The sequence below is a fragment of the Podarcis raffonei genome, chromosome 5 (genome assembly GCF_027172205.1).
Source record: "Podarcis raffonei isolate rPodRaf1 chromosome 5, rPodRaf1.pri, whole genome shotgun sequence".
In the NCBI taxonomy this organism is placed as follows: domain Eukaryota; kingdom Metazoa; phylum Chordata; class Lepidosauria; order Squamata; family Lacertidae; genus Podarcis; species Podarcis raffonei.
Window position 1 is genome coordinate 37,381,481 of NC_070606.1, and position 24,931 is coordinate 37,406,411.

A 24,931-nucleotide genomic window follows, 5' to 3' on the forward strand; every position below is an offset into this window, starting at 1 on the left:
TTTTAGGTCTCTTGGTATTTCTTCTCCTGTTAAACCTAGTAAGAAGGCTTCTGGTTTTTTATTAAACGTTGTCTTAAAAAATAATAAGAATATACCATTTCCCAGAAGCCCTTTACTACCTTTCATAACCACCACATGTGATAGAAAATACCCTCCCTCTCCTTATATTTCCAGCATAACTTAGATGTATTTTTGTACATTTTTGCCAACTTTACTGGAGTGAAATACCAATACCAACGGTCCATCATTTTCATATAGTTTTTCTTCAATGCACAACAAGCCATAAATTTTTAATTCTCTTTCCAGAACCTCTCCCATAAATTAATTGGTATGTTATAACCTACATGCTTTGCCCAGTGTATTATCACTACTTTGACTTCTTCATCTTTTGTCTCCCATTCCAACAGTAGTTTATACATTTTTGATAGAAATTTATCATTATTTCCCAGTACTTCTTTTTCAAACCTCGAAAATTCCTTCCCAAAACCCACTCCTTTATCACACCTGAAAATATCATTGAGTTGGTGATATTGTAACCAATCTGTTAACAAATACCTTATATCATTACATTCTTTCAATTTTAATTGGTTTTCCACCTTCTTTAACAATTCATAATGACTTTTTTGACCAATATTGCTTCTAGTGGGGAGAACCATCATCGCGTTTTATTTTCCAACAGATTTTTGTACTTTTCCTATACTTGATAGCTTGATTTTCTTATAATGTGATTCAGAAATCCCTTGTGTACTTTTGTTTTCCCATACCACAAATAAGCATGCCAGCCATATCTTTTATCATGTCCTTCCAAATCCAAAACCCCGAATTTTTAGTAGTACTCATTCCCGTAGCCAACAAATAGGACCCTTCATAATATAATTTCAAATCTGGCAGAGAGAATCCACCTCTCTCTTTAGCATCTGTTAACAATTTGTATTTAATTCTGGGCTTTCCCCCCTGCCAGACAAATTTAGAAATATCCTTTTGCCACTGTTTAAAGTTTTCTGCTCCTCTGACCACAGGTATCAATTGGAATAAAAATAGCCTTCTTGGCAATACATTCATTTTTATCACTGAGATTCTTCCCCACAAAGACAAGTTCATCTTTCCCCATACCTCTGTGACTCTCTTTATTTCTTTCCAAACCTTTAAATAGTTATCCTTAAAAATATTTATATTCTTAGCTATTAGCCATACCCCTAGATATTTCACCTTCTTTTCTACCACCAGCTCTGAACCTTGTATAAATTAATTTTTCTTTTGTTATGTCATATTCTTTAACAAGACCTTTGTTTTGGTTTTATTAAGTTTAAAGCCAGCTAGTTGCCCAAATTGAGTAATTTTTTCTAGCACCCTTGGTACTTTTGCAAGGGATCCTCAACAGTTATTACTGTTGCTTTCAATTTATATGATTTGCACCCTACTGTGATTCCTTTATTTTTTCATCCATTCTTATATTTCTCGCTAATGTTTCCAAAGTCAAGATGAACAGTAAAGGAGACAGGGGACAACCCTGTCTCGTTCCCTTAGTTATTTTACATTTTTCAGTTATAACATTATTCACTATCAACATCGCTTGTTGTTCTGAATATATTGCGTCTATTCCATTCATAAAGGTCTATCCAAAGTCCATCATTTCAATTATTATTTTTTTCATATACATCCAGGAGACTCTGTCAAATGTCATTCCTCACCTCCAAATATTCCACTACATCCAATATATTTCTTATATTGTCTTTCATCTGTCGGCCTGGTAAAAACCCAGCCTGATCTGAATGTATCAAATCTGTTGACTTGCTAAATGCAAGATGGTTCTTTTAAAATTAGATTCAGAAGCAATACAAATGCAAATGAGTGAGAAGATTACAGGTTTTATTCCAAACAGCAAGCAAAATATATATTATCAAGCAGCACTTCAATCTGCCACCAAGAAACCCTGAAGAAGTGGCGAAGTGACCTCCAGGTAGCCTTCGATGCACAGCACTGCAGCAAAGAAGGGCAAAGATTTAATTCCCCAAGGGATTATTAAACTGCACATAGACATCCTAGTAATTTTTTTTTTTAATGGAAGGGTTTTCATGGATAACAAAGGAACATATAGCATTTCTGTTTTCCATCTTTTCTACAGGTCAGATACATTTGGTGTGAGACACTGCTGTCGTAGGGGAGAGAGAGAGGTGGGGGAGAGAAGGGGAAGGTAGGGAATGCTTTCCAGGGTGAATTTTCTTAAGAAATATGGGAGTGACATATCCCAACAGAGGCTCCTCTGTCATTAGTGCTTCTCTCCCCTTTTCTCTATCCAAAGTGAATAATTAGAGATAAGAAAAACTAACTAGAAAATTCCAGCAATACAACTGCTAACTAAGGGAGGATTCCAATCTAGAGAGAAACTTATCAAATTAAAGTTTACAACTCAGTGGCAGAGAGGAAGAGAAAGAGAGAGATTAGACCAGAAACTGCTGAGGGAGCTAAGAAAAGGCAGCACTCTATCCCAGAGCAGATAGATCCCAAGACTGGGAAACAACTGGAATTGGACCAGTTCCTCGTCGGAAACGAGTTGGACATCACCACAAGTACTTTTTCTACCCTCAATAGGTATGCTGTGCTAGAACAAGAATCTGCTACACAGCATGATGAAGCAAGAGCAACAAAGAATCTTAGCCGCTCCTAAAACAACGGAAGAATACCCATGGTCACTGACAGAATTAGAGAAGGCAAGGTTACTAAGCAAATCTTTCTTATAACTGAGACTGTGATGAACCTGTATGAGAAATGGAATCTTAAGAAATCTTGTAGTTCTTTTCATCAACACAGATTGACAGTGATAAGTTCTGAAGGAATATTTCACATTCACTTATAAGTCTGCATTAAATCCATTATCTCTATGTACATGCGCTGTGGGGCATCATAGCCTATGATAAAATCCAGATGTTGCCATTCAGGAACATCCTTGTGGTAAACTAAGTTTGGGATCTGAGGCAGCAAGAGGGCCATGTCCTTTGAGTCTGCAATCCAGTCGTTACCACCACTCCAGACAGCTGTTGGAAGAGTCATCCGTTGTACGTTGTGGAAAGGTGGTGTTGACTAAAAGAGAGAAGATAAAAAAAAGTTTAAAAGCAGTCTTCAAAGACTTCCTGATCAAAACACACACATATAGGTACAAACATGCAAAACACAAACATATTTCTTATTTGAGGAGAATGCAGGTTGAACTCTTAATGTGCGTAACAACTGGGCATTGTGCGCATTCATCAGAAGTTGTGCAAGAAAGTGCACATAATCCATCCATGAAGAGGAAATTGTGCAGATTGTCTGGTCAATCTACATCTCAGGGTTGTGCTTCCAGCCTCATGCAGGGCAAAGAAGTCCTGCATTGTATGGGGTTTGACTCTATAATTTGATGATTCTATGATTTTTTGAGAACCTAAACTTTGTTCTTATCCTTACTGTTACTAAGCAACTGAGCTTAGATAGTAACATTTGCTGATTTGTTTGTTTGTTTTTAATATCAAGTGGCCGAGACCCTGAGCTGCAGGCCGCTCTGCCTGGCTGTAAATCCAGCACTGATTGTCTGGCTTTAATGATTGTTCCAAAAGAATGGAATGGTTTATATGTAGCTTTAAGCCCAACTATGACTGAGCATGAATGTGCACTCTGCCTAAGAGGAGAGCACAGACACTTTGACCCTTCTCTGGTCTCACTACTGCTGCTTTAGCATTAAGGACAAACCCAGGCTCATAGTTTGTCTCACTCCAAACAAACCACAAGATGGAACCAAAGTTTGTTCTCATATTTACAGCTCATGCAGTGTCCTGAGAAAGACAAGCCACATGCCTGGGTTGAGCAACTTGCTCAACCAAACTACGGATTAGCGTGCAGAAGAGCAGCAGCAGGAGAGTCAAGGGAAGTGCAAAGTGGGCAGGCTCTCCTCTCAGGAAGCTCTTCCACACCAGCATTCATGGCAAGCTTTGATTTGGCTTAGAGTTACCTACAAACCAGCTCAGTGTCTTTGACTCATTACTCCCAACTATCATCACTGTGATTCTTCCTACTGCTCCAGTTTTGTTAGCACTGAAGAAACATGATTGCAGTTTCAAGACAGACTCTTCTGGCAAATTTCAAGTATGGCAGTTAGAACCAGACTTATATCTTAGTTAGCTAATCTATAGAGGGATAAATTTGAAAGAAAGAATGGAAGCAATCCTCATTGGTGTGATGTATTGCTTTATAAAAAAAATGATCTTCATTATAAGACAGGGGAGTGAAGATAGACACCTGGCATATGGCAGATTTGTCAACAAATTTACATTTGAGATACATTTTTTGGCTATAGAAATTAGATATTATCAAGTGAATCTGGAGACCATTCACTAGAGTAAATGTGCATCTAATTTAAGAGATATTTTGGCATATCCTAAAGTAAAGGGACATGGGTGGTGCTGTGGGTTAAACCCCAGAGCCTAGGACTTGCTCTGTTCCCTGCTTCTGCCAACCTCACAGTTCGAAAGCACATGAAAGTGCAAGTAGATAAATAGGGACTGCTCTGGCGGGAAGGTAAACGGCGTTTCCGTGTGCTGCTCTGGTTCACCAGGAGCGGCTTAGTCATGCTGGCCACATGACCCGAAAGCTGTACTCTGGCTCCCTCGGCCAATAAAGCGAGATGAGCGCTGCAACCCCAGAGTCGGTCACGACTGGACCTAATGGTCAGGGGTCCTTTACCTTAAAGTAAATCCAAAACCTCTTTAACTCCCTAGATATTATCAAGCTGGGCCAAATAATTCCCATGTGGGAGTTGTAATGGTGGTAAAATGAATTCCTTGTGCAATCCTGATTTTAATCAAATTTACCACCTTAATGAAGCATATAACCACAATACTCAAGGGAGTGATTAATGATAATGCCTTTATACATTGGCATTGCCACAAGAAAGATTAAGATCTGGACATGGGAATGCAAAAGTTGCATAAGGACAAAAGAAACTCAATGTGTTATTGCTTAAACACTGTATAGAGGAGCAATGTGATGCTTAATCTAAAGTATTGGTGCTTTGAGAACATACATGGTTCAGAGAAACAATTGTAGACACAATTTAAAAGGAAGGAAATCAGAGAGATCTATAGATTAAGGACAGTAGCATCCGGTGGACTTAAGGAGAACCTAAAATGGGTGTCTGCTATGCAACAAGTTAAAGATGTACTTTTAATGGAAATTATGCCACATTTCTTGCCATATCAGTTATTATTGTAGTCACTATATTTACATAATGCATGAAATTTCTATGAAATGGAGCTAGAAACCTGATTATCAATGCAGTTGCTATAGTTGGTAAAGTTATAGCAGATCCTCTTACATGAGTTGAACCTGTATCAACTGAAGTTAACTGGCTTTTGACTTCACATGAGCAAAGGTGATATTTGGATCTGATTTGGTGAGCATACTGTGACAAATGTCAGGTGCCCATCCCTCCCACTGCTGAGTGGTGGCAAGAGCCCATGGGGTCCCAGGCACCCATACAGGGTTTGTGTCCCTTTGGGGAATGGAAGATGTTAAATGTTCAGAAAAAGTCAGAAGCCCAAGGCAATATAAGTTCCTCAGCTAAGTTTATTCAACATTTGTCAGTGACAACAACTCACTCATGATGTTTAGTCGTTTAGTCGTGTCCGACTCTTCGTGACCCCATGGACCAGAGCACGCCAGGCACTCCTGTCTTCCACTGCCTGCCGCAGTTTGGTCAGACTCACGTTTGTAGCTTCAAGAACACTGTCCAACCATCTCGTCCTCTGTCGTCCCCTTCTCCTTGTGCCCTCCATCTTTCCCAACATCAGGGTCTTTTCCAGGGAGTCTTCTCTTCTCATGAGGTGGCCAAAATATTGGAGCCTCAGCTTCACGATCTGTCCTTCCAGGGAGCACTCAGGGCTGATTTCCTTCAGAATGGATAAGTTTGATCTTCTTGCAGTCCATGAGACTCTTTGTTGGCAAGGTGATGTCTCTGCTTTTTAAGATGCTGTCTAGGTTTGCCATCGCCTTTCTCCCAAGGAGCAGCCATCTTTTAATTTCGTGACTGCTGTCACCATCTGCAGTGATCATGGAGCCCAAGAAAGTAAAATCTCTCACTGCCTCCATTTCTTCCCCTTCTATTTGCCAGGAGGTGATGGGCCCAGTGGCCATGATCTTCGTTTTTTTTATGTTGAGCTTCAGACCATATTTTGCGCTCTCCTCTTTCATCCTCATTAAAAGGTTCTTTAATTCCTCCTCACTTTCTGCCATCAAGGTTGTGTCATCTGCATATCTGAGGTTGTTGATATTTCTTCCAGCAATCTTAATTCCAGGTAGGGATTCATCCAGCCCAGCCTTTCGCATGATGAATTCTGCATATAAGTTAAATAAGCAGGGAGACAATATACAGCCTTGCCGTACTCCTTTCCCAATTTTGAACCAATCAGTTGTTCCATATCCAGTTCTAACTGTAGCTTCTTGTCCCACATAGAGATTTCTCAGGAGACAGATGAGGTGATCAGGCACTCCCATTTCTTTAAGAACTTGCCATAGTTTGCTGTGGTCAACACAGTCAAAGGCTTTTGCATAGTCAATAAAGCAGAAGTAGATGTCTTTCTGGAACTCTCTAGCTTTCTCCATAATCCAGCACATGTTTGCAATTTGGTCTCTGGTTCCTCTGCCTCTTCTAAATCCAGCTTGCACTTCTGGGAGTTCTCGATCCACATACTGTTTGAGCCTTCCTTGTAGAATTTTAAGCATAACCTTGCTAGCGTGTGAAATGAGTGTAATTGTGCGGTAGTTGGAGCATTCTTTGGCACTGCCCTTTGGGATTGGGATGTAGACTGATCTTCTCCAATCCTCTGGCCACTGCTGAGTTTTCCAAACTTGCTGGCATATTGAGTGTAGCACCTTGACAGCATCATCTTTTAAAATTTTAAATAGTTAAGCTGGAGTATCATCACTTCCACTGGCCTTGTTATTAGCAGTGCTTTCTAAGGCCCATTTGACTTCACTCTCCAGGATGTCTGGCTCAAGGAACACAAGGAACTCACTCATAGGAACACAAGAACCAAACTGACTGGACAACACAATAATAAATCCGAGCATGAACACTGACAGTTGACAGCTGAAAGTGCATGTGCTTACTTGCCATTAGAACGTTTGTCTACCAACGCTTATACGATTGGTTAGAACATGCCTTGTAACATAAAATGTGATAAACCCAATACATAACACTCATCCCCCCAACTTCCTAACAAAAGGAACAAACATAGTCATCAAGGTGTGCCGGCTTTTTCCACTCCCACTTGGGCCATGGCGGTTCCTGTGCCCGAGTGGGTGACCTAGGAGGTTCCTCCGGTACCCGCGGTCTGAGTGGGGAGCTCAGCGAGGCCGGCTCTGAAGTGGTCCCTGCTGATGGAGCCACTGAGGATTCCAGCCTGAAGTCGCCCTGCTGGGGTAACTCAGTCACCGGTAACCCGTCTGGTTCCCCCCCTGGCCTGGGCACAGAATCTCCCTAAGTACCCATTTCTCTGTCCTCTGGTTCAACTTGAAGTTCTGTGTTCAGAGGTGCCCAGGCTCTGATCTGGTTGAGGTGTCTCTTCCAAACTAGTCCCCCCTGTTCTGTCCCCCTGTTCCAAACCAGTTCCCCCTGTTCTGTCCCCCTGGTCTCTGTTCTTCTACCTGCTTCTTCCTCCCAGCAATCCTTGCTCAAAAACACCCTTTTCCTGTCCCCTCAAATACACACTCTATCACCTTGGCAACATCTCATTCCCCAGGCTAAAAGATTTCTCTCCCCAATAGCCCATCAACACTTTTTGTCATGTTAACAGGTTTGGTCTTCACTAAGCCTGCCAGTCAGGAATTTTCTGTCTGGCACATTTCTGCAACTTGTACTTTAATCCATATCCCAGTTAATCAAAATCCTAGCATTTTTTCATTTCTAGGGTTTAGGGAGATCCCTCCCCTAAATCTATAACAATACTTTTTAAATGAAAGGTTCTCTGCATAAAGGATGCTATATAACAAAATAGTTGACTGATAAAGCTCGGAAAACTTAAAAACACCTTGTAGATGGATTCTATTAATACATGCTCAGTCTATGGATTTACATTAAGCTACCCACTATCTACCCTCATATAAACACCTTCAGAGAGAAATACTCAATTTGTGAGAAATTCCTACCTGGTTGTGGTGAGCCATATTTGCTTCCTTGCTTCCCCAGTCAAAGCCTTTGAACTTCCCAGCCTTCACAATCTGAAAAAGAGGTGTGCCATACTTTGAAAAACCAAATGGGAAAAGCAGATGATATAGAATTGTGCGATATGAATAGACCATGGTACTGGCATAAACAAGGATGTTGAACGTGTCAAAAACCATGCTATGATTAAGGCTATGCAATAATGTGTAACTTCATCTTTAGTGAGAAGAACAAAAGTTAATGTAAACATACAAAAAAAGGTACACAAAGCTATTTGAAAGCAGTAGATCTGTTTTTTAGTACTGCTTAACCTTCTACGTCTCCTCAGTTTATCTGATATCTTGAGAATGTTTGACATGTGTCCTACTAGATATGAGTTGTCTGTTTTACACCTACCTGGAAGCAACTCTCATCTAACTTAGGGGGACTTTAGTAAACACACATAGGTTTGGGCTGAAAATTTCTCTTCCGATCTAATATGTATTCTCCTCTCTGCCTCTGGGCAGCTGGGTTAAGTTGGGTGGTTGGATAAGTAGCCCAGGTATCCCATTGCTCAGAAATCAGAATATTGTGCAGGGATCAGGAGTTTCCACTCCACAGTCCAACTTAGTCTGCTAGGGGATCCAGTCTCACCCAAACACTTTCCCACAAAGACACCCACTTGCCCATCAGCTGATCTCACTCATTTAAATTATGCTCTGCTTGGCAGTATTCCATGCAAACCTCTGCCTGATGAAGGAAGGAGTTTGCATTGGAAGTGTTACTAAAGTGAATCAGGAAGAGGTTTGCATTGGAATCCAGAAGGAGCACCTTGCAAGGAGCTTTGACACCCTTGATTGTTCTAATAGGTTCCTGGAAGGAAGAACGGCAAAAGAGGCTTGAGCCCAGGAGTCAGCCTCTTTTCTTTTGGCCTTAGGCCCAACCCCAGCCGGCCGTCCATTGTCCTCCCTGGCCGAGGGCGGGTCAAAGGCCAGCTCAAGCAGGTGGGTGGCATGCGCCCAGGTGAGCCTCGCTTGAATCCGCAAACCCCGCCCACCTGTGGGGAAGGGAGGGCGGATACTGTCTAATCATGTCTATTCAGAACCATTCAATTGGACTTATTCCCAGGGAAGTGTTTCTAGTAATGCAGGCTAAGTCACAGAATCAGAGTTAGAAAACACCAACTCCATCCTAAAGATTATTTCACACAATTGATCCAAAATAGAGAGCAGGTTCAAGGGAAGCAGTGGCTAGGAAGAAGCAACTCAATTGTGGGATATATGAGCCTCAAATAACCAGCATGTTTAGCTCTATGAGTTAGCATGATGGGTTTAAGACAGTCCAGCGAGGCTTAACTAGATCATTCCCCCTCACTTTGGAAGGAAAGATTACCCAAGCCATTATTCATTTTCTTTTCCACCATGTATATCCGATCAGAAAGGACATCTTAGCTAGATGCTCCAAGCTTCTACTGTGTGGCTTTAGCAAGCCATCTTTGTGTTTCTATACAAATAATTCAGATGACACTAAGTTAAAGTGCCGGTCTAGCCTGGAGCCATCCTGATGCTTTGGACACCAACTCCCATCAGCAAAAGGCAGTGTGGCCTGGCTGATGGGAGTTGTAGTCCAATCAGGTGGGCAAAGCTTCCAGTAGCACTGGGTTCTTCACTGAGACACCAATCAGGAAAATACCACAGCAATGTAGTATTTGTCCATCTTCATGCAGAGGGACTATTTTGACAATAAAAACAAATCCATTGGGGATATTATTGTATCTGTAGCTTTTGAAATACTCCTGTTTGGAAACATTTAAACACAATAAAACTCTCTCAGCTTTAAATCCTTTCTCATAAAAACAAAACATATTTCTGGAGTATGTAAAAAGAGAGGCGGAGTTATTAAGAATTTTTCTTTCAATCATATTTATTAATTTCATTCTTAAAAGTCTTTGTAAAAGCCTGTTCTGATTGCCCATTCTTCAATCAATACGAAAACCTTTTTTTAAAAGAGAAAAGAGGATTTCGGTGCTACCTGAACCCAGTGAAGCATGTTCTGGATAGATGTCCCAGCTGGGAAGTGTGATAAATAAACATCGATTCGACTCTGTAAGAAAGCGCAAAGTGATTAGCTGAATTTATCACAAATTACAACAGCCACTTTTCTTCCATTTGGTTTGTTTGAACAAAAGCAGTGCACCAGAGCTCAACATCGGGATATCACACAGGAATCCGTGTTTACATAGTAACTACACAACTTGACACTCTAAACTGGTTACTAATCCCAATATGATGTTGCAAAAAAACAACAACAACAACAACCAATGGCTTAGAGCAAGGCATTTCAGTTTTAACTGTCCCAGAACTTAAATGCATTTTTTTTTTCATTTTATATATCAAATTACTTGCAGTGCTATTCTATGCATATTTACTAAGAAGCAAATTGTACTGTGTTCAACCAGGCTTCATCCCATGTACCTATGCACAGGAGGAGGAGGAGGAGGAGGAGGAGGAGGAGGAGGAGAAGAAGAAGAAGAAGAAGAAGAAGAAGAAGAAGAAGAAGAAGAAGAAGAAGAAGAAGAAGAAGAAGAAGAAGAAGAGTAGTAGTAGTAGTAGTAGTAGTAGTAGTAGTAGTAGTAGTAGTTTGGATTTGATATCCCGCTTTATCACTACCCGAAGGAGTCTCAAAGCGGCTAACATTCTCCTTTCCCTTCCTCCCCCACAAGAAACACTCTGTGAGGTGAGTTGGGCTGAGAGACTTCAGAGAAGTGTGACTGGCCCAAGGTCACCCAGCAGCTGCATGTGGAGGAGCGGAGAGGCGAACCCGATTCCCCAGATTACGAGTCTATCGCCCTTAACCACTACACCACACTGGCTCTCTGGTTAGATTACAGCCTAACTATAATGCTTTTCATCATACAGTACAACTAGAACCAATCCAGGTACGGTTACTAACAATGATTGATGCAATAGGCATTGCATTGTGTATGTTCCTCCTACAGAACATGAATTCACCCTATCCTGCTTGAGTACCAAACCTGGCCTTGGTGTGCACTTATGGCTTCTCACTTCATGTTCCTGGGCTGATGTGCACCATCTTTCAATGCACACAAATGTTCAGTTCCATTTTACAAGCATATGCACACAAACCCTTATACAAATATTGGACCTAAGTGTGTGATTAAATGATTGCCTGTTTTTTGACTGCTGTTTATTGTTGTAATAATAATAGTAGTAGTAGTAGTAGTAGTAGTAGTAGTAGTAGTAGTAGTATTTATCTCCCGCCATTCTGGGCAGCTTACAAATATAAAAAAGTGTTGTTGTTTTTTAAAAAAGGTATCCCACCCACCCTGTGACCACCTGGTGAAATGTAGAATGTAAATAATGAATAAATTTACAGGAATATTGGCTGGAAAGGAAGCAAGAAAGGTCAAAGACTAGTAAAAGGCTTTTACTAGTGCCCCAGAATCTGAGCTCTCCTTTAAAAAGTAAGTCTCTATCCATCATAGACACAAAGTGATGGGGCAAAATGTGCAGGTATCTTCTATGTTTTGTCTGAATGTAATTAAGTTATGGATGGCACAAGTAGCAATCACTTCAGAGAAGCCTCCATACACCTACCGTATTTTTCGCCCCATAGGACGCACCGGCCCATAGGACACACCTAGTTTTTTGGGGGGGAAATAAAGGGGGGAAATTATTTTTTCCCCCAGGTGTGCTGCGCTAATCCCGAAGCTTGGGGCATGCGGAGCTCCGCACGCCCCAAGCTTCTGGGTGCCGGCAAGGTCTCCGCTAGCTGTGGGAGAGCCGCGCGGCTTTGCGCGGCTCTCCCACAGCTAGTGGAGTGTTGCGCTAATCCTAAAGCTTAGGGCGTGCAGAGCTCAGCGCGCCCCAAGCTTCTGGGTGCCGGCAAAGTCTCTGCTAGCCATGGGAGAGCCGCGCGGCTTCGCGCGGCTCTCCCACAGCTAGCGGAGCACTGCGCTAATCCCAAAGCTTAGGGCGTGCGGAGCTCAGCGCGCCCCAAGCTTCTGGGTGCCGGCAAGGTCTCCGCTAGCTGTGGGAGAGACGCGCGGCTTCGCGCGGCTCTCCCACAGCTAGCGGAGCGCTGCGCTAATCCCAAAGCTTACGGCGTGCGGAGCTCAGCACGCCCCAAGCTTCTGGGTGCCGGCAAGGGAGAGTCGCACGGCTCTCCCACGGCTAGCGGAGCCCTGCGCCAATCCCGAAGCTTGGGGCATGCGGAGCTCAGCACGCCCCAAGCTTCTGGGTGCCGGCAAGGTCTCCGCTAGCCGTGGGAGAGCTGGGTCTCCCACGGCTAGCGGATAGCTTCCTGAAGCCTGCATTCACCCCATAGGACGCACACACATTTCCCCTTCATTTTTAGAGGGGGAAAAGTGCGTCCTAAAGGGCGAAAAATACGGTACCTTTTTTTAAGAGCACACTCCTACTAAGTAATCTTACCGCATTGAAGTTTAGCACATTAAAGCCATGCAACAGGAAGAAAGCAGTGCCACAAAGATAATCCATTGGGAAACGGTTACACAAGGAAGTAGCACACCATTTCATTGTTCTGTCTTGAGCTAAAAACTGCTTAGTTCCAAACATTTTCTGCCAAAACAAAAACATTAGTACATACACCATTTTGTTAGTCAATTCTCTTTTTTCCTATGGATACTTCTAACGAGTAGCAACAAAATATTACACACACAAAAAACTGTCATGAGAATAGAATACCCATTCAAATCCCACAAGCACAGTCAGACAGAATGACCCTCTGGACCCTCTAGGTGTCCCTATTTTCCAGCGGCTATCCCAGATTTACAGAAGCCATCCTGGTTTCTGATTTGATCTCAGAAAGTTCCATTGTTTCTTAGGATGTCCCTATTTTCACTGGAGAAATGATGAAGGGTATGGAGCTTTGCAGCCCCCAAGACAAGGAGATAAGTCACTATACAACCTTTAGAAGGCATCTGAATGCAGCCTTATAGAGGGAAGTTTTTTAATGTTTAATGTTTCGTTATGTTTTCATATATGTTGGAAGCTGCCCAGAGTGGCTGAGGCAACCGAGTCAGAATGTTAGATGAACCGAGTCAGATGGCCAGATGAACACTAGTTACGTAGGAGCCCAAATATGCAAAAGACATGAGTTATGCAAACATAGCCTCTAAGGACATTGGTTTCTTTATTTTATTTTATAATATTTTTATTATTATTTTCCATTTTTAACATTATTGTAACATCTTATTTCCTTTTACTAATTCATATCTTCACCGAACCACTCGGCTTCCCTCCATCCCGTTATCTGGTTTTTGAATAACTACATCATATTTCCACACATTTATACCATCTCAATCCTTGACTTTTTTCTTGGTTATTTTACTCTTAAAGCACAAGTAGAAGGTTCCTTCCAATGAGCGTTGTGAGATTTATCGCAGTCTTGCAAGTGTCTTTACATGTTTACAATAACTGTCTATATATTGAATAAATTTACTCCAATCTCTCTGGAAAGCTTTGTCACTCAGATTTCAGATTTTGCCGGTCAACTTTGGTAATTCTGCATAGTCTATCATCTTCATTGATTTCTAGACTTTTGGCTTCCTTCTAAAGTGGTTCAGGAACAAGCTAGATTATAATGGTTCCCACAACATGAATACTATTTCAGTAGGAGCCCAAATATACAAAGGACATGAGTTATGAAAACATTTTGCCAAATGTCCAGTAGCTAAATAGATGTGCTTGAAATCATTCAATTCCCCAGTAGTTTCAGCAAAAGTGTCTTACTGCTCTATTGTATGCCTAGTGACTTAATTTAGTGTCATGTCTCCTGACTTGACCCTAGGCTAAAAATACAAGAGGTAGCTATTCCTCCAATCTGAAAAGGACAGGAGTGTAACATAGCAACCAAGGGTGACTGTAGCATGGGGATAAAACTGACCATGCTCCAATGTTGTTTTATGGATTACAGAGCTAAAAGCAGCAGGGTGGAAGAGATAGACAACACAGGAGACCCAAGCAAACAGCCTCCAACATGATCAGTGAGTTTCTCTGAGCCCTAAAAATGGGTGCATGTGCCTGTAATTTGATCAGCATGGTTCTCTTCCCCTACAGCCATTCTTTGTTACTAAGTCCGCAAGGAAGAAAGAAAGAAAGAAAGAAAGAAAGAAAGAAAGAAAGAAAGAAAGGGGACAGGGTTTCAGGAAAAAGGGCTTTGGCAATCCCACCTGCCATTGAACCCCGTAGGTTTTGATTCTACTTGATTTTGGCTTTAAGCAAGATCCCTGGAGTATAGGCTTACTGTACTGTAAAGAAAGCAATACTGTAATAAATACATTCCCATGTAACTGCTCAGCATTACAGTGGTACCTCTGGTTACGTACTTAATTTGTTCCAGAGGTCCGTTCTTAACCTGAAACTGTTCTTAACCTGAAGCACCACTTTAGCTAATGGGGCCTCCTGCTGCCACTGCGCCACCGCCACGCAATTTCTGTTCTCATCCTGAAGCAAAGTTCTTAACCTAAGGTACTATTTCTGGGTTAGGGTTAGCATATGTAACCTGAAATATGTAACCCAAGGTACCACTGTATTGCTTTAAAGGCAACTGAGTTACTCACAGGTGTGATCTGCCACCATACTGACAAGATTCTCATGACAATTTTATTAGAAACCGTAGAGAATTGCACCAAATTCTTTAATATGGCCACTGGATGCAAACAGTATCCACAAGTATAGAGCACCAACACCTTTCTTTTTCTGCCCACAGCAGAAACTGGAACCCATGACACATATAGCAAGGGAGAAAAGCCAACCCCTCATTCTTTTTACCCCCCAAAAGTTCTGGCACAGAAGAGCCAAAGCGACACTGTGCTATCAAGTTGCAGCATTGGCTAGCTTGAGCTTTTTAGATGTCCAAGAGCATTATGAATGGCCTCAGGTAAAATGAAACAGACATCCCCAAATACTGTACTTAGCTACATTAGGCAATATTTGCATTCTGTTGTTTGAACAAATATTTTGCCCGAAATACATACTTTGAGCTTAGGTTCAGGAACCATTGCAAGTTTGGTCAAAGCCGTGTTGGTCAAGTACTTTACAGTGACTACTGGTGCCAATGCAAAGAACATCTTGATCTTCTTGGCTAGGTGTGGCATGGTTGAAAATGCAATGAATGCTGTGGGGTGGGGGGGGGAGAAAAATAAATGGAGTTAGCAATGCAGTCTTGAAAAAACCCAATAACAAAATCTTAAACTGAATTTTTGCATAATGCAAAAGCAATCAAGTACACAATGTTGTATGTCCTGTGGGGGACCATATATGGCCATGTTTCAAGTCAAAATGAACTGTTATTTATTCATAATTAAATCTGAAGTTTGCTTTTAAATTCAAAATCACTTGCAAGATTAGTGAAATAAACCACAACAGCAATAATTGTAGCTAAAACTGAGGATGAGCAAATCTCAAGTTGAGTTCTCCATGTTTCCACAGCAATTTTTAAAGTGCTTATGAAAATCATTTGTATCATTTGTATTTGTATCATTTGAAAATCAATTGTATTATAGTGTGCATAATTTGCCTGCAATCTTACCTAGTACCCACAGTTTTGCAAAGCACTTTTTCCAAAAATAATGCTTTTGTATGCTATTTCCACTCATGCATTTTTATCCTAGTTTATACATTTTTGTACACATTTCTTGGACACAGAAGTTCATTTCAAAATCTGGAGAAGTGTGAATTTGGAAGGATGGTTGTGTTTCAGCTCACATATTGTTTTGCAAAGTGTTAATGAAGTGGAATAGGAGCATGAAAGCACAGTGAAAAACTGACGGAATAGAAAGGCTTGAAGCTTAAAAGAGAAGCGGCAAACCAGAACTCTATAGGTATTAGGGTTGCCAGGGCTCTAGGGCTGACCTAGTCTCCAGGTTTGCCTGGTCCCCTCCAGGGGGATTGCAAGCTTCAGCTCAGCAAGAGCTGGCTGTAAATTGTAACATTGACTCTCTTCCCTCCTTCACTTCTACCCTCTCCTCATAAACCTCCATCTCCAGGGCTTTGTGGTGGGAAGGAGTGCAGAGGAAGAAAAGGAACAGGGCTGGGCTCAAGAGGATGAAAGCCTTTAGAGTGTGCATGTGTGGTTGACACAAGGTGTATTGCTGCAGAGCACATGAAGAGTAACAGCCATAGCTGAGACTTCCTGCCTCCCCCCATGCAAAAAAATGCTCAAAACAATTCTTGGATGGCTCTCAAATAAGTCAGAGGAGGCAAAGACAAAAAAAGTGGAGACTAGAGAGTCTTGACCAGGAGTTGTCAACTTGCTCCCTACCGCCCACTAGTGGACGTTTCAAGATTCTAGGTGGGGGGTAGGGGGTTCTACGGCACAAGCTGAATCCTCCTTCCATCGAGCACTGGTGGGTGGTAAGGAAATTTTACCATCAAGAAAGATGCATTAGTGGGCAGCAAGTATAAAAAGGTTGACCACCCCTGTTCTAGACTAAAGGAGGTGCTTATTATTTAGTTTATTTTAATAAAGCACCCCTTCATGGATCCGTGCCTTGCCGTGGCAAAGGGGCTTGAATAACTCAGAGAAGCTATGAACTATGCCGAGCAGGGCACCCAAGATAGACAGGTCATAGTGGAAAGTTTTGACCAAACGTGATCCACGTGGAGGAGGAACCGGCAAGCCACTCCAGTATCCCTGCCAAGAAAACTCCATGGACAAAGACAACAGGCATATAAAAGTTATGACGCTGTAAGATGAGCCCCTCAGGTCGGAAGGCATCCAACATGTTACTAAGGAAGAGCGGAGGACAAGTACAAGTAGATTCAGAGCTGATGAAGCGGCTGGGCCAAAGCCGAAAGGACGCTCAGTTGCGGATATGCCTGGAAGCGAAAGGAAAGTCCAATGCTGTAAAGAAAAATATTGCATAGTAATAATAATAATAATAATAATAATAATAATAATAATAATAATAATTTATTATTTATACCCCGCCCATCTGGCTGGGCCTCCCCAGCCACTCTGGGCGGCTTCCATAGAAACAAAAAATACAGTAAAATATCACACGTTAAAAACTTCCCTGAACAGGGCTGCCTTAAGATGTCTTCTGAATGTCAGGTAGTTGTTTATCGCTTTGACATCTGCTGGAAGGGCGTTCCACAGGGCAGGCGCCACTACCGAGAAGGCCCTCTGCCTGGTTCCCTGTAGCTTTGCTTCTCGCAATGAGGGAACCACCAGAAGGCCCTTGGCACTGGACCTCAGCGTCCAGGCTGAATGATGGGGGTGGAGACGCTCCTTCAGGTATACTGGACCGAGGCCGTTTAGGGCTTTAAAGGTCAGCACCAACACTTTGAATTGTGCTCGGAAACGTACTGGGAGCCAGTGTAGGTCTTTCAAGACTGGTGTTATATGGTCTCGGCGGCCACTCCCAGTCACCAGTCTAGCTGCCGCATTCTGGATTAGTTGTAGTTTCCGAGTCACCTTCAAAGGTAGCCCCACGTAGAGTGCATTGCAGTAGTCCAAGCGGGAGATAACCAGAGCATGCACCACTCTGGCGAGACAGTCCGCAGGCAGATAGGGTCTCAGCCTACGTACCAGATGGAGCTGGTAAACAGCTGCCCTTGACACAGATTTGACCTGTGCCTCCATGGACAGCTGTGAGTCCAAAATGACTCCCAGGCTGCGCACCTGGTCCTTCAGGGGCACAGTTACCCCATTCAGGACCAGGGAATCCTCCACACCTGCCCGCCTCCTGTCCCTCAAAAACAGTACTTCTGTCTTGTCAGGATTCAACCTCAATCTGCTAGCCGCCATCCATCCTCCAACCGCCTCCAGACACTCACACAGGACCTTCACCGCCTTCACTGGTTCTGATTTAAAAGAGAGGTAGAGCTGGGTATCACCCGCATATTGATGAACACCCAGCCCAAACCTCCTGATGATCTCTCCCAGTGGCTGCATGTAAATGTTGAAAAGCATGGGGGAGAGGACAGAACCCTGAGGCACCCCACAAGTGAGAGCCCAGGGGTCTGAACACTCATCCCCCACCACCACTTTCTGAACACGGCCCATGAGGAAGGAGCGGAACCACTGTATGACAGTGCCCCCAGCTCCCAGCCCCTCAAGACGGTCCAGAAGGATGTTATGGTCGATGGTATCAAACGCCGCTGAGAGATCCAGCAGAACTAGGAAACAGCTCTCACCTTTGTCCCTAGCCCGCCGGAGATCATCAACCAGTGCGACCAAGGCAGTTTCAGTCCCATGATGAGGCCTGAATCCCGACTGGAAGGGATCCAAATGGTCCGCTTCTTCCAGGCGTGCCTGGAGTTGTTCGGCAACCGCTCGCTCAATCACCTTGCCCAAGAATGGAAGATTTGAGACTGGGCGATAGTTGGCCATCGTGGCCGCATCTAAAGATGGTTTTTTAAGAAGCGGTTTAATAACCGCCTCTTTCAGCGCGTCTGGGAAGACTCCCTCACGGAGGGAAGCATTCACCACCCCACGAAGCCCATCGCCCAGTCCTTCCCGGCTAGCTTTTATAAGCCAGGATGGGCAAGGATCCAGGAGACAGGTGGTTGGTTTCACTCGTCCAAGCAGCCTGTCCACATCCTCGGAGGTAACAGATTGGAATTGATCCCACTCAACTTGACTAGACAGAAATCTAGCACTCTCCCGCCCCGGCCCTGCTTCCACGGTGGAGTCTACTTCTTCCCGAATCTGAGCGATTTTATCTGCAAAAAACTTTGCAAAATCATTGCAGGAGAACATGTGGCCCGTACTGGGCCCCGATGTTGCAGGTGGTTCCGCTAAATTGTGAACCACCTGAAAAAGTCTCCTGCTGCTGTTTTCTGCAGATGCAATAGAGGCAGTGAAGAAATTCTTCTTCGCCGTCGCTATCGCCACTTGGTAGGCTCCACGTTGAGCTCTAACCTGTGTCCGGTCAGATTCGGAATGAATTATCCGCCACCGGCGCTCTAGCCGTCTCAACGATTGTTTCATTGCCCTCAGATCCGTGGAAAACCACGGGGCTGTCCGGGCTCCATGCAATCGGAGAGGGCGCTTCGGAGCCAAACAGTCAATAGCCCTGGTTAACTCCACATTCCAGCAGGCCACCAGGGAATCAGCTGAAAGGCCATCAACATGGGATAAAGCATCTCCTACCACTCTCTGGAAACCATTTGGATCCATTAAGTGGCGGGGGCGGGCCATCCGAATTGGTCCCACCTCCCTGCAGAGGGGGTGGGTCACAGAGAAGTCCAGTTGCACCAGGAAGTGATCTGACCATGGCACTTCTTTCATTTTGCTTTTACTTAGTGTCAGATCACCAACATCCATAGAGGTAAACACCAGGTCCAATGCATGTCTGTGGCTATGGGTTGGGCCAGACTTATTCAGGGACAGCCCCATGGAGGCCATGCTTTCCACGAAGTCCCGAGCGGCCCCTTGTAAGGTCGTGTCGGCATGGATGTTAAAATCCCCTAGGATGACCAAGCTAGGTGTCTCCAGCAGAACATCCGCCACGACCTGAAGCAGCTCGGGCAGGGAATCCTTGGTGCAGCGGGGAGGTCGGTACACCAAAAGGAATCCTGTACTGCCCCTATTGCCCAACTTCCAGAACATGCACTCGGAAAACTGGGTCTTCCCAATAGGACGCCTGGTGCAAACTAAAGGCATAGGAACCTGGAATGTAAGAACCATGAACCTGGGTAAGTTGGATGTGGTCAAAAATGAGATGGCAAGAATAAATATTGACATCCTGTGCATCAGTGAACTAAAATGGACGGGAATGGGCGAATTCAGTTCGGATGACCATCATATCTACTACTGTGGGCAAGAAACCAGTAAAAGAAATGGAGTGGCCCTCATAGTCAACAAAAGGGTGGCGAAAGCTGTACTGGGATGCAATCTCAAAAATGATAGAATGATCTCGATACGAATCCAAGGCAGACTTTTTAACATCACAGTAATCCAAGTTTATGCACCAACTACTGGTGCTGAAGAAACTGAAATTGACCAGTTCTGTGAAGACTTACAACACCTTCTAGAAATGACACCAAAGAAGGATGTTCTTCTCATTATAGGGGATTGGAATGCTAAAGTAGGGAATCAAGAGATAAAAGGAACAACTGGCAAGTTTGGCATTGGAGTTCAAAACAAAGCAGGGCAAAGGCTTATTGAATTCTGTCAAGAGAACAAGCTGGTCATCACAAACACTCTTTTCCAACAACACAAAAGACGACTCTACACATGGACATCACCAGACGGGCAGCATCGAAATGAGATTGATTATATTCTCTGCAGCCAAAGATGGAGAAGCTCTATACAGTCAGCAAAAACAAGACCTGGAGCTAACTGTGGCTCAGATCATCAGCTTCTTATAGCAAAATTCAAACTTAAACGGAAGAAAGTAGGAAAAACCACTGGGCCGGTAAGATACAATCTAAGTCAAATCCCTTATGAATACACAGTGGAAGTGAGGAACAGGTTTAAGGATTTAGATTTGGTGGACAGAGTGCCTGAAGAATTATGGATGGAGGCTCGCAAGATTATACAGGAGGCAGCAACGAAAACCATCCCAATGAAAAGGAAATGCAAGAAAGCAAAGTGTCTGTCCAACGAGGCCTTACAAATAATGGGGGAGAGAAGGTAAGCAAAATGCGAGGGAGATAGTGAAAGATACAGGAAATTGAATGCAGATTTCCAAAAAACAGCAAGGAGAGACAAGAAGGCCTTCTTAAATGAGCAATGCAAAGAAATAGAGGAAAACAATAGAATGGGAAGAACCAGAGATCTGTTCAAGAAAATTGGAGATATGAAAGGAACATTTCATACAAAGATTACCATAATAAAGGACAAAAGTGGTAAGGACCTAACCAAAGCAGAAGACATCAAGAAGACGTGGCAAGAATACACAGAGGAATTATACCAGAAAGATATGGATGGCTCATACACCCCAGGTAGTGTGGTTGCTCACCTTGAGTCAGACATCCTGGAAAGTGAAGTCAAATGGGCCTTGGAAAGCACTGCAAATAACAAGGCCAGTGGGAGTGATGGTATTCCAGCTGAACTATTTAAAATTTTAAAAGATGCTGCTGTTAAGGTGCTACACTCAATATGCCAGCAAGTTTGGAAAACTCAGCAGTGGCCAGAGGATTGGAGAAGATCAGTCTACATCCCGATCCCAAAGGGCAGTGCCAAAGAATGCTCCAACTACCGCACAATTACACTCATTTCACACGCTAGCAAGGTTATGCTTAAAATTCTACAAGGAAGGCTCAAGCAGTATGTGCACCGAGAACTCCCAGAAGTGCAAGCTGGATTTAGAAGGGGCAGAGGAACCAGAGACCAAATTGCAAACATGTGCTGGATTATGGAGAAAGCTAGAGAGTTCCAGAAAGACATCTACTTCTGCTTTATTGACTATGCAAAAGCCTTTGACTGTGTTGACCACAGCAAACTATGGCAAGTTCTTAAAGAAATGGGAGTGCCTGATCACCTCATCTGTCTCCTGAGAAATCTCTATGTGGGACAAGAAGCTACAGTTAGAACTGGATATGGAACAACTGATTGGTTCAAAATTGGGAAAGGAGTACAGCAAGGCTGTATATTGTCTCCCTGCTTATTTAACTTATATGCAGAATTCATCATACGAAAGGCTGGGCTGGATGAATCCCTAGCTGGAACTAAGATCGCTGGAAGAAATATCAACAACCTCAGATATGCAGATGACACAACCTTGATGGCAGAAAGTGAGGAGGAATTAAAGAACCTTTTAATGAGGATGAAAGAGGAGACGCAAAATATGGTCAACATAAAAAAAACGAAGATCATGGCCACTGGGCCAATCACCTCCTGGCAAATAGAAGGGGAAGAAATGGAGGCAGTGAGAGATTTTACTTTCTTGGGCTCCATGATCACTGCAGATGGTGACAGCAGTCACGAAATTAAAAGACGCCTGCTCCTTGGGAGAAAAGCAATGACAAACCTAGATAGCATCTTAAAAAGTAGAGACATCACCTGGCCACCAAAGGTCCATATAGTTAAAGCTATGGTTTTCCCAGTAGTGATGTATGGAAGTGAAAGCTGGACCATAAAGGCTGATCGCTGAAGAATTGATGCTTTCAAATTATGGTGCTAGAGGAGACTCTTGAGAGTCCCATAGACTGCAAGAAGATCAAATCTCTCCATTCTTAAGGAAATCAGCCTTGAGTGCTCACTGGAAGGACAGATCATGAAGCTGAGGCTCCAATACTTTGGCCACCTCATGAGAAGAGAAGACACTCCCCCCCCCCGAATAGAAATTGATGAGATAAAAGAGGCTATAAAAGAACTGAAGAGAGGAAAGGCCCCGGGACCAGATGGATTTACATCAGGTTATTATAAAGAAATGAGAGATGTGCTGACGATACCATTGAAAGAAGTTATGAATAATATTTTTTAAAAAAGAGATATCCCAGATACGTGGAAAGAAGCATTTATCACTTTGATTCCAAAACAAGACTCGGATTTAACACAAGTTAAAAACTATAGGCCTATTTCATTATTGAACACGGACTACAAAATATTTGCGGGGATTTTAGCGAAGAGGATGAAAAATATACTGATAAAAATCATCCATAAAGATCAAGCAGGTTTCCTGCCAGGAAGACAAATGAAAGATATTATAAGGAACATAATTAATATTTTAGAATATCTGACTGCCAGGAATGAGAAACAAGCGATATTAATGTTTGTGGATGCAGAAAAGGCCTTTGATAACATAGTATGGGATTTTATGCTGAAAAATTTAGAGTATATGGATGTGGGGAAAGAATTTTTCAATGGAATCAAGGCAATATATACAGAACAGTGAGCTAAACTGCTAGTCAATAATGTAGTTACAGAAGATATAAAAATATCAAAAGGAACAAGACAGGGCTGTCCGCTCTCGCCATTGTTATTTATAACGGTTCTGGAGGTCTTCTTAAGTGCGATTAGACAAAATTAATTAATTAAAGGGGTAACAGTTGGTCAGAATGAATATAAAGTAAAAGCCTTTGCCGATGATCTGGTAATAACAATTGAAGAACCATTGGAAAGTGTAAAAGAAGTATTGGAGGAAATAGAACAATTTGGGGAAATGGCACGATTTAGATTGAATAAGAAAAAGACCAAAATAATTGCTAAAAATATGGAACAAAGTAGGATAGAAATAATGCAACAACAGACAGAGATAGGGGTGGTGAAAAAAGTAAAATACTTGGGGATTTGGTGAACACCTACAAACATTGACCTGTTCCACAATAACTATATTCCGGTATGGAAGGAAATAAGGAAAGATCTGGAGGTGTGGGGAAGAATGAAACTGTCTTTTTGGGGTAGGATTTCTACGATAAAGATGAGTGTGCTTCCAAAGATGTTATTTTTATTTCAGACTATCCCCATTATAAAGGGGTTAGGGACTTTTAAAGAGTGGCAAAGAGTGATTTCAAGGTACATTTGGCAGGGCAAGAAGCCAAGAATAAAATATAAGTTATTAACCGATGTGAAAGAAAGAGGAGGCTTCACCCTGCCAGATATGAAATTATACTATGAAGAAGCATGCCTTTGTTGGTTAAAAGAATGGATAAAATTAGAAAACAAGGAGTTATTAGATCTCGAAGGCTTTGATAACAGATTTGGATGGCACGCATACCTATGGTGTGATAAGAAGAAAATTCATAAAGGTTTTGGGAACCACATCTTTAGGAACTCGTTAGTATGGGACAGGTACAAAAATCTATTGGAACCAAAAGTTCCACACTGGCTATCCCCGCTAGAAGTTATGAGCGTAAAGAAAATCAATATGAGAGGTAACTGGATCACATATGGTGAAATGGTAATTAAAGAGGAGGGAAAATGGAAGTTAAAACCATATGAACAAATCAAAGAACATGTATATGATTGGTTGCATTATTTCCAGGTTAATGAAATGTTTAAAAAAGATATAAAAGAATGGGACTATGGAGAAAAAGAGCCAAACCACAGACGACGAAGAGGACTTTGTGGGTTTTCCTGCCTCCGAAGAGGAGGGAGGGGAGGAATCAGACTGGGAGGCCCACCCCGCGGGAAGAGATCGGAGCGGGTGGGAAGTGGGGTTTGAATCCTCAGAGGATGGTGACAGCTCCTTCAGGGGATTCCCCACATCGTTGGCCGAGGAAAGGGACGAGGTTGAATCGGAAAATCGGGCCGGGGGTGGAGGGGGTCCTGGGAGGGAGGTGGATGTCAGGGAACTGCCATCGGAGCCAGAGGCGGAGGGAAGACTCCAGAGGGATGCCGGAGAGGGTCCCAGTAGGGAGAGAAGCAGCCCATCTGCTGGGGAAGGAAATCAGCGTAGCACCAGTGGAGAAGGGGGGCAGATGGGGGAATCGGCGAGGGGGCTCCAGGACTCCTCGCCGGAGACCAGCGGGGAGAGCACGGGTCCTCCGCTGCCCACACCCTCCCTGCGCAGAAGACTTCCGCGCAGGGACAGTAGGCGGAGACTAGGCGTCAAAGAACTTCTTTGCTGGAAGAAGTTCAAGAAACGCCCACTGACGGATTCTGCCAGCGATTGAGACAGCCACGGGTGAGAGGCTGTCCAGACAGAAAGGGTTCACCCAGGTAACCTAGCCAGGAGTGAAGACAACTTACGTACGAGCAACCCCTAGAACCATTACAATCACCTATATGTGAAATAACACTAAGAAAGAAAGTGCAGGAAACCACTTTTTATAAGCCCCTTAACCAATTTGAATCATCACCTATATGGGAAATATCACA

At 43.1% G+C, this 24,931-nt stretch overlaps 1 protein-coding gene across 1 annotated transcript in view; it reads right to left on the bottom strand.

Annotated features, from left to right (window-relative positions):
• Nucleotides 1-2,160: 2,160 nt before the first annotated feature.
• LOC128414021 (putative lysosomal acid lipase/cholesteryl ester hydrolase) overlaps nt 2,161-24,931 on the bottom strand; it is a 29,530-nt gene continuing 6,759 nt past the window's right edge. The window contains exons 5-9 of the mRNA XM_053388664.1: nt 15,195-15,334; nt 12,628-12,774; nt 10,205-10,276; nt 8,179-8,250; nt 2,161-3,081 (exon numbers count right to left, since the gene is read on the bottom strand). Coding sequence (XP_053244639.1) covers nt 2,848-3,081; nt 8,179-8,250; nt 10,205-10,276; nt 12,628-12,774; nt 15,195-15,334 — 665 coding nt within the window. The 3' untranslated portion in view covers nt 2,161-2,847. The remainder of the gene's footprint in view (nt 3,082-8,178; nt 8,251-10,204; nt 10,277-12,627; nt 12,775-15,194; nt 15,335-24,931) is intronic.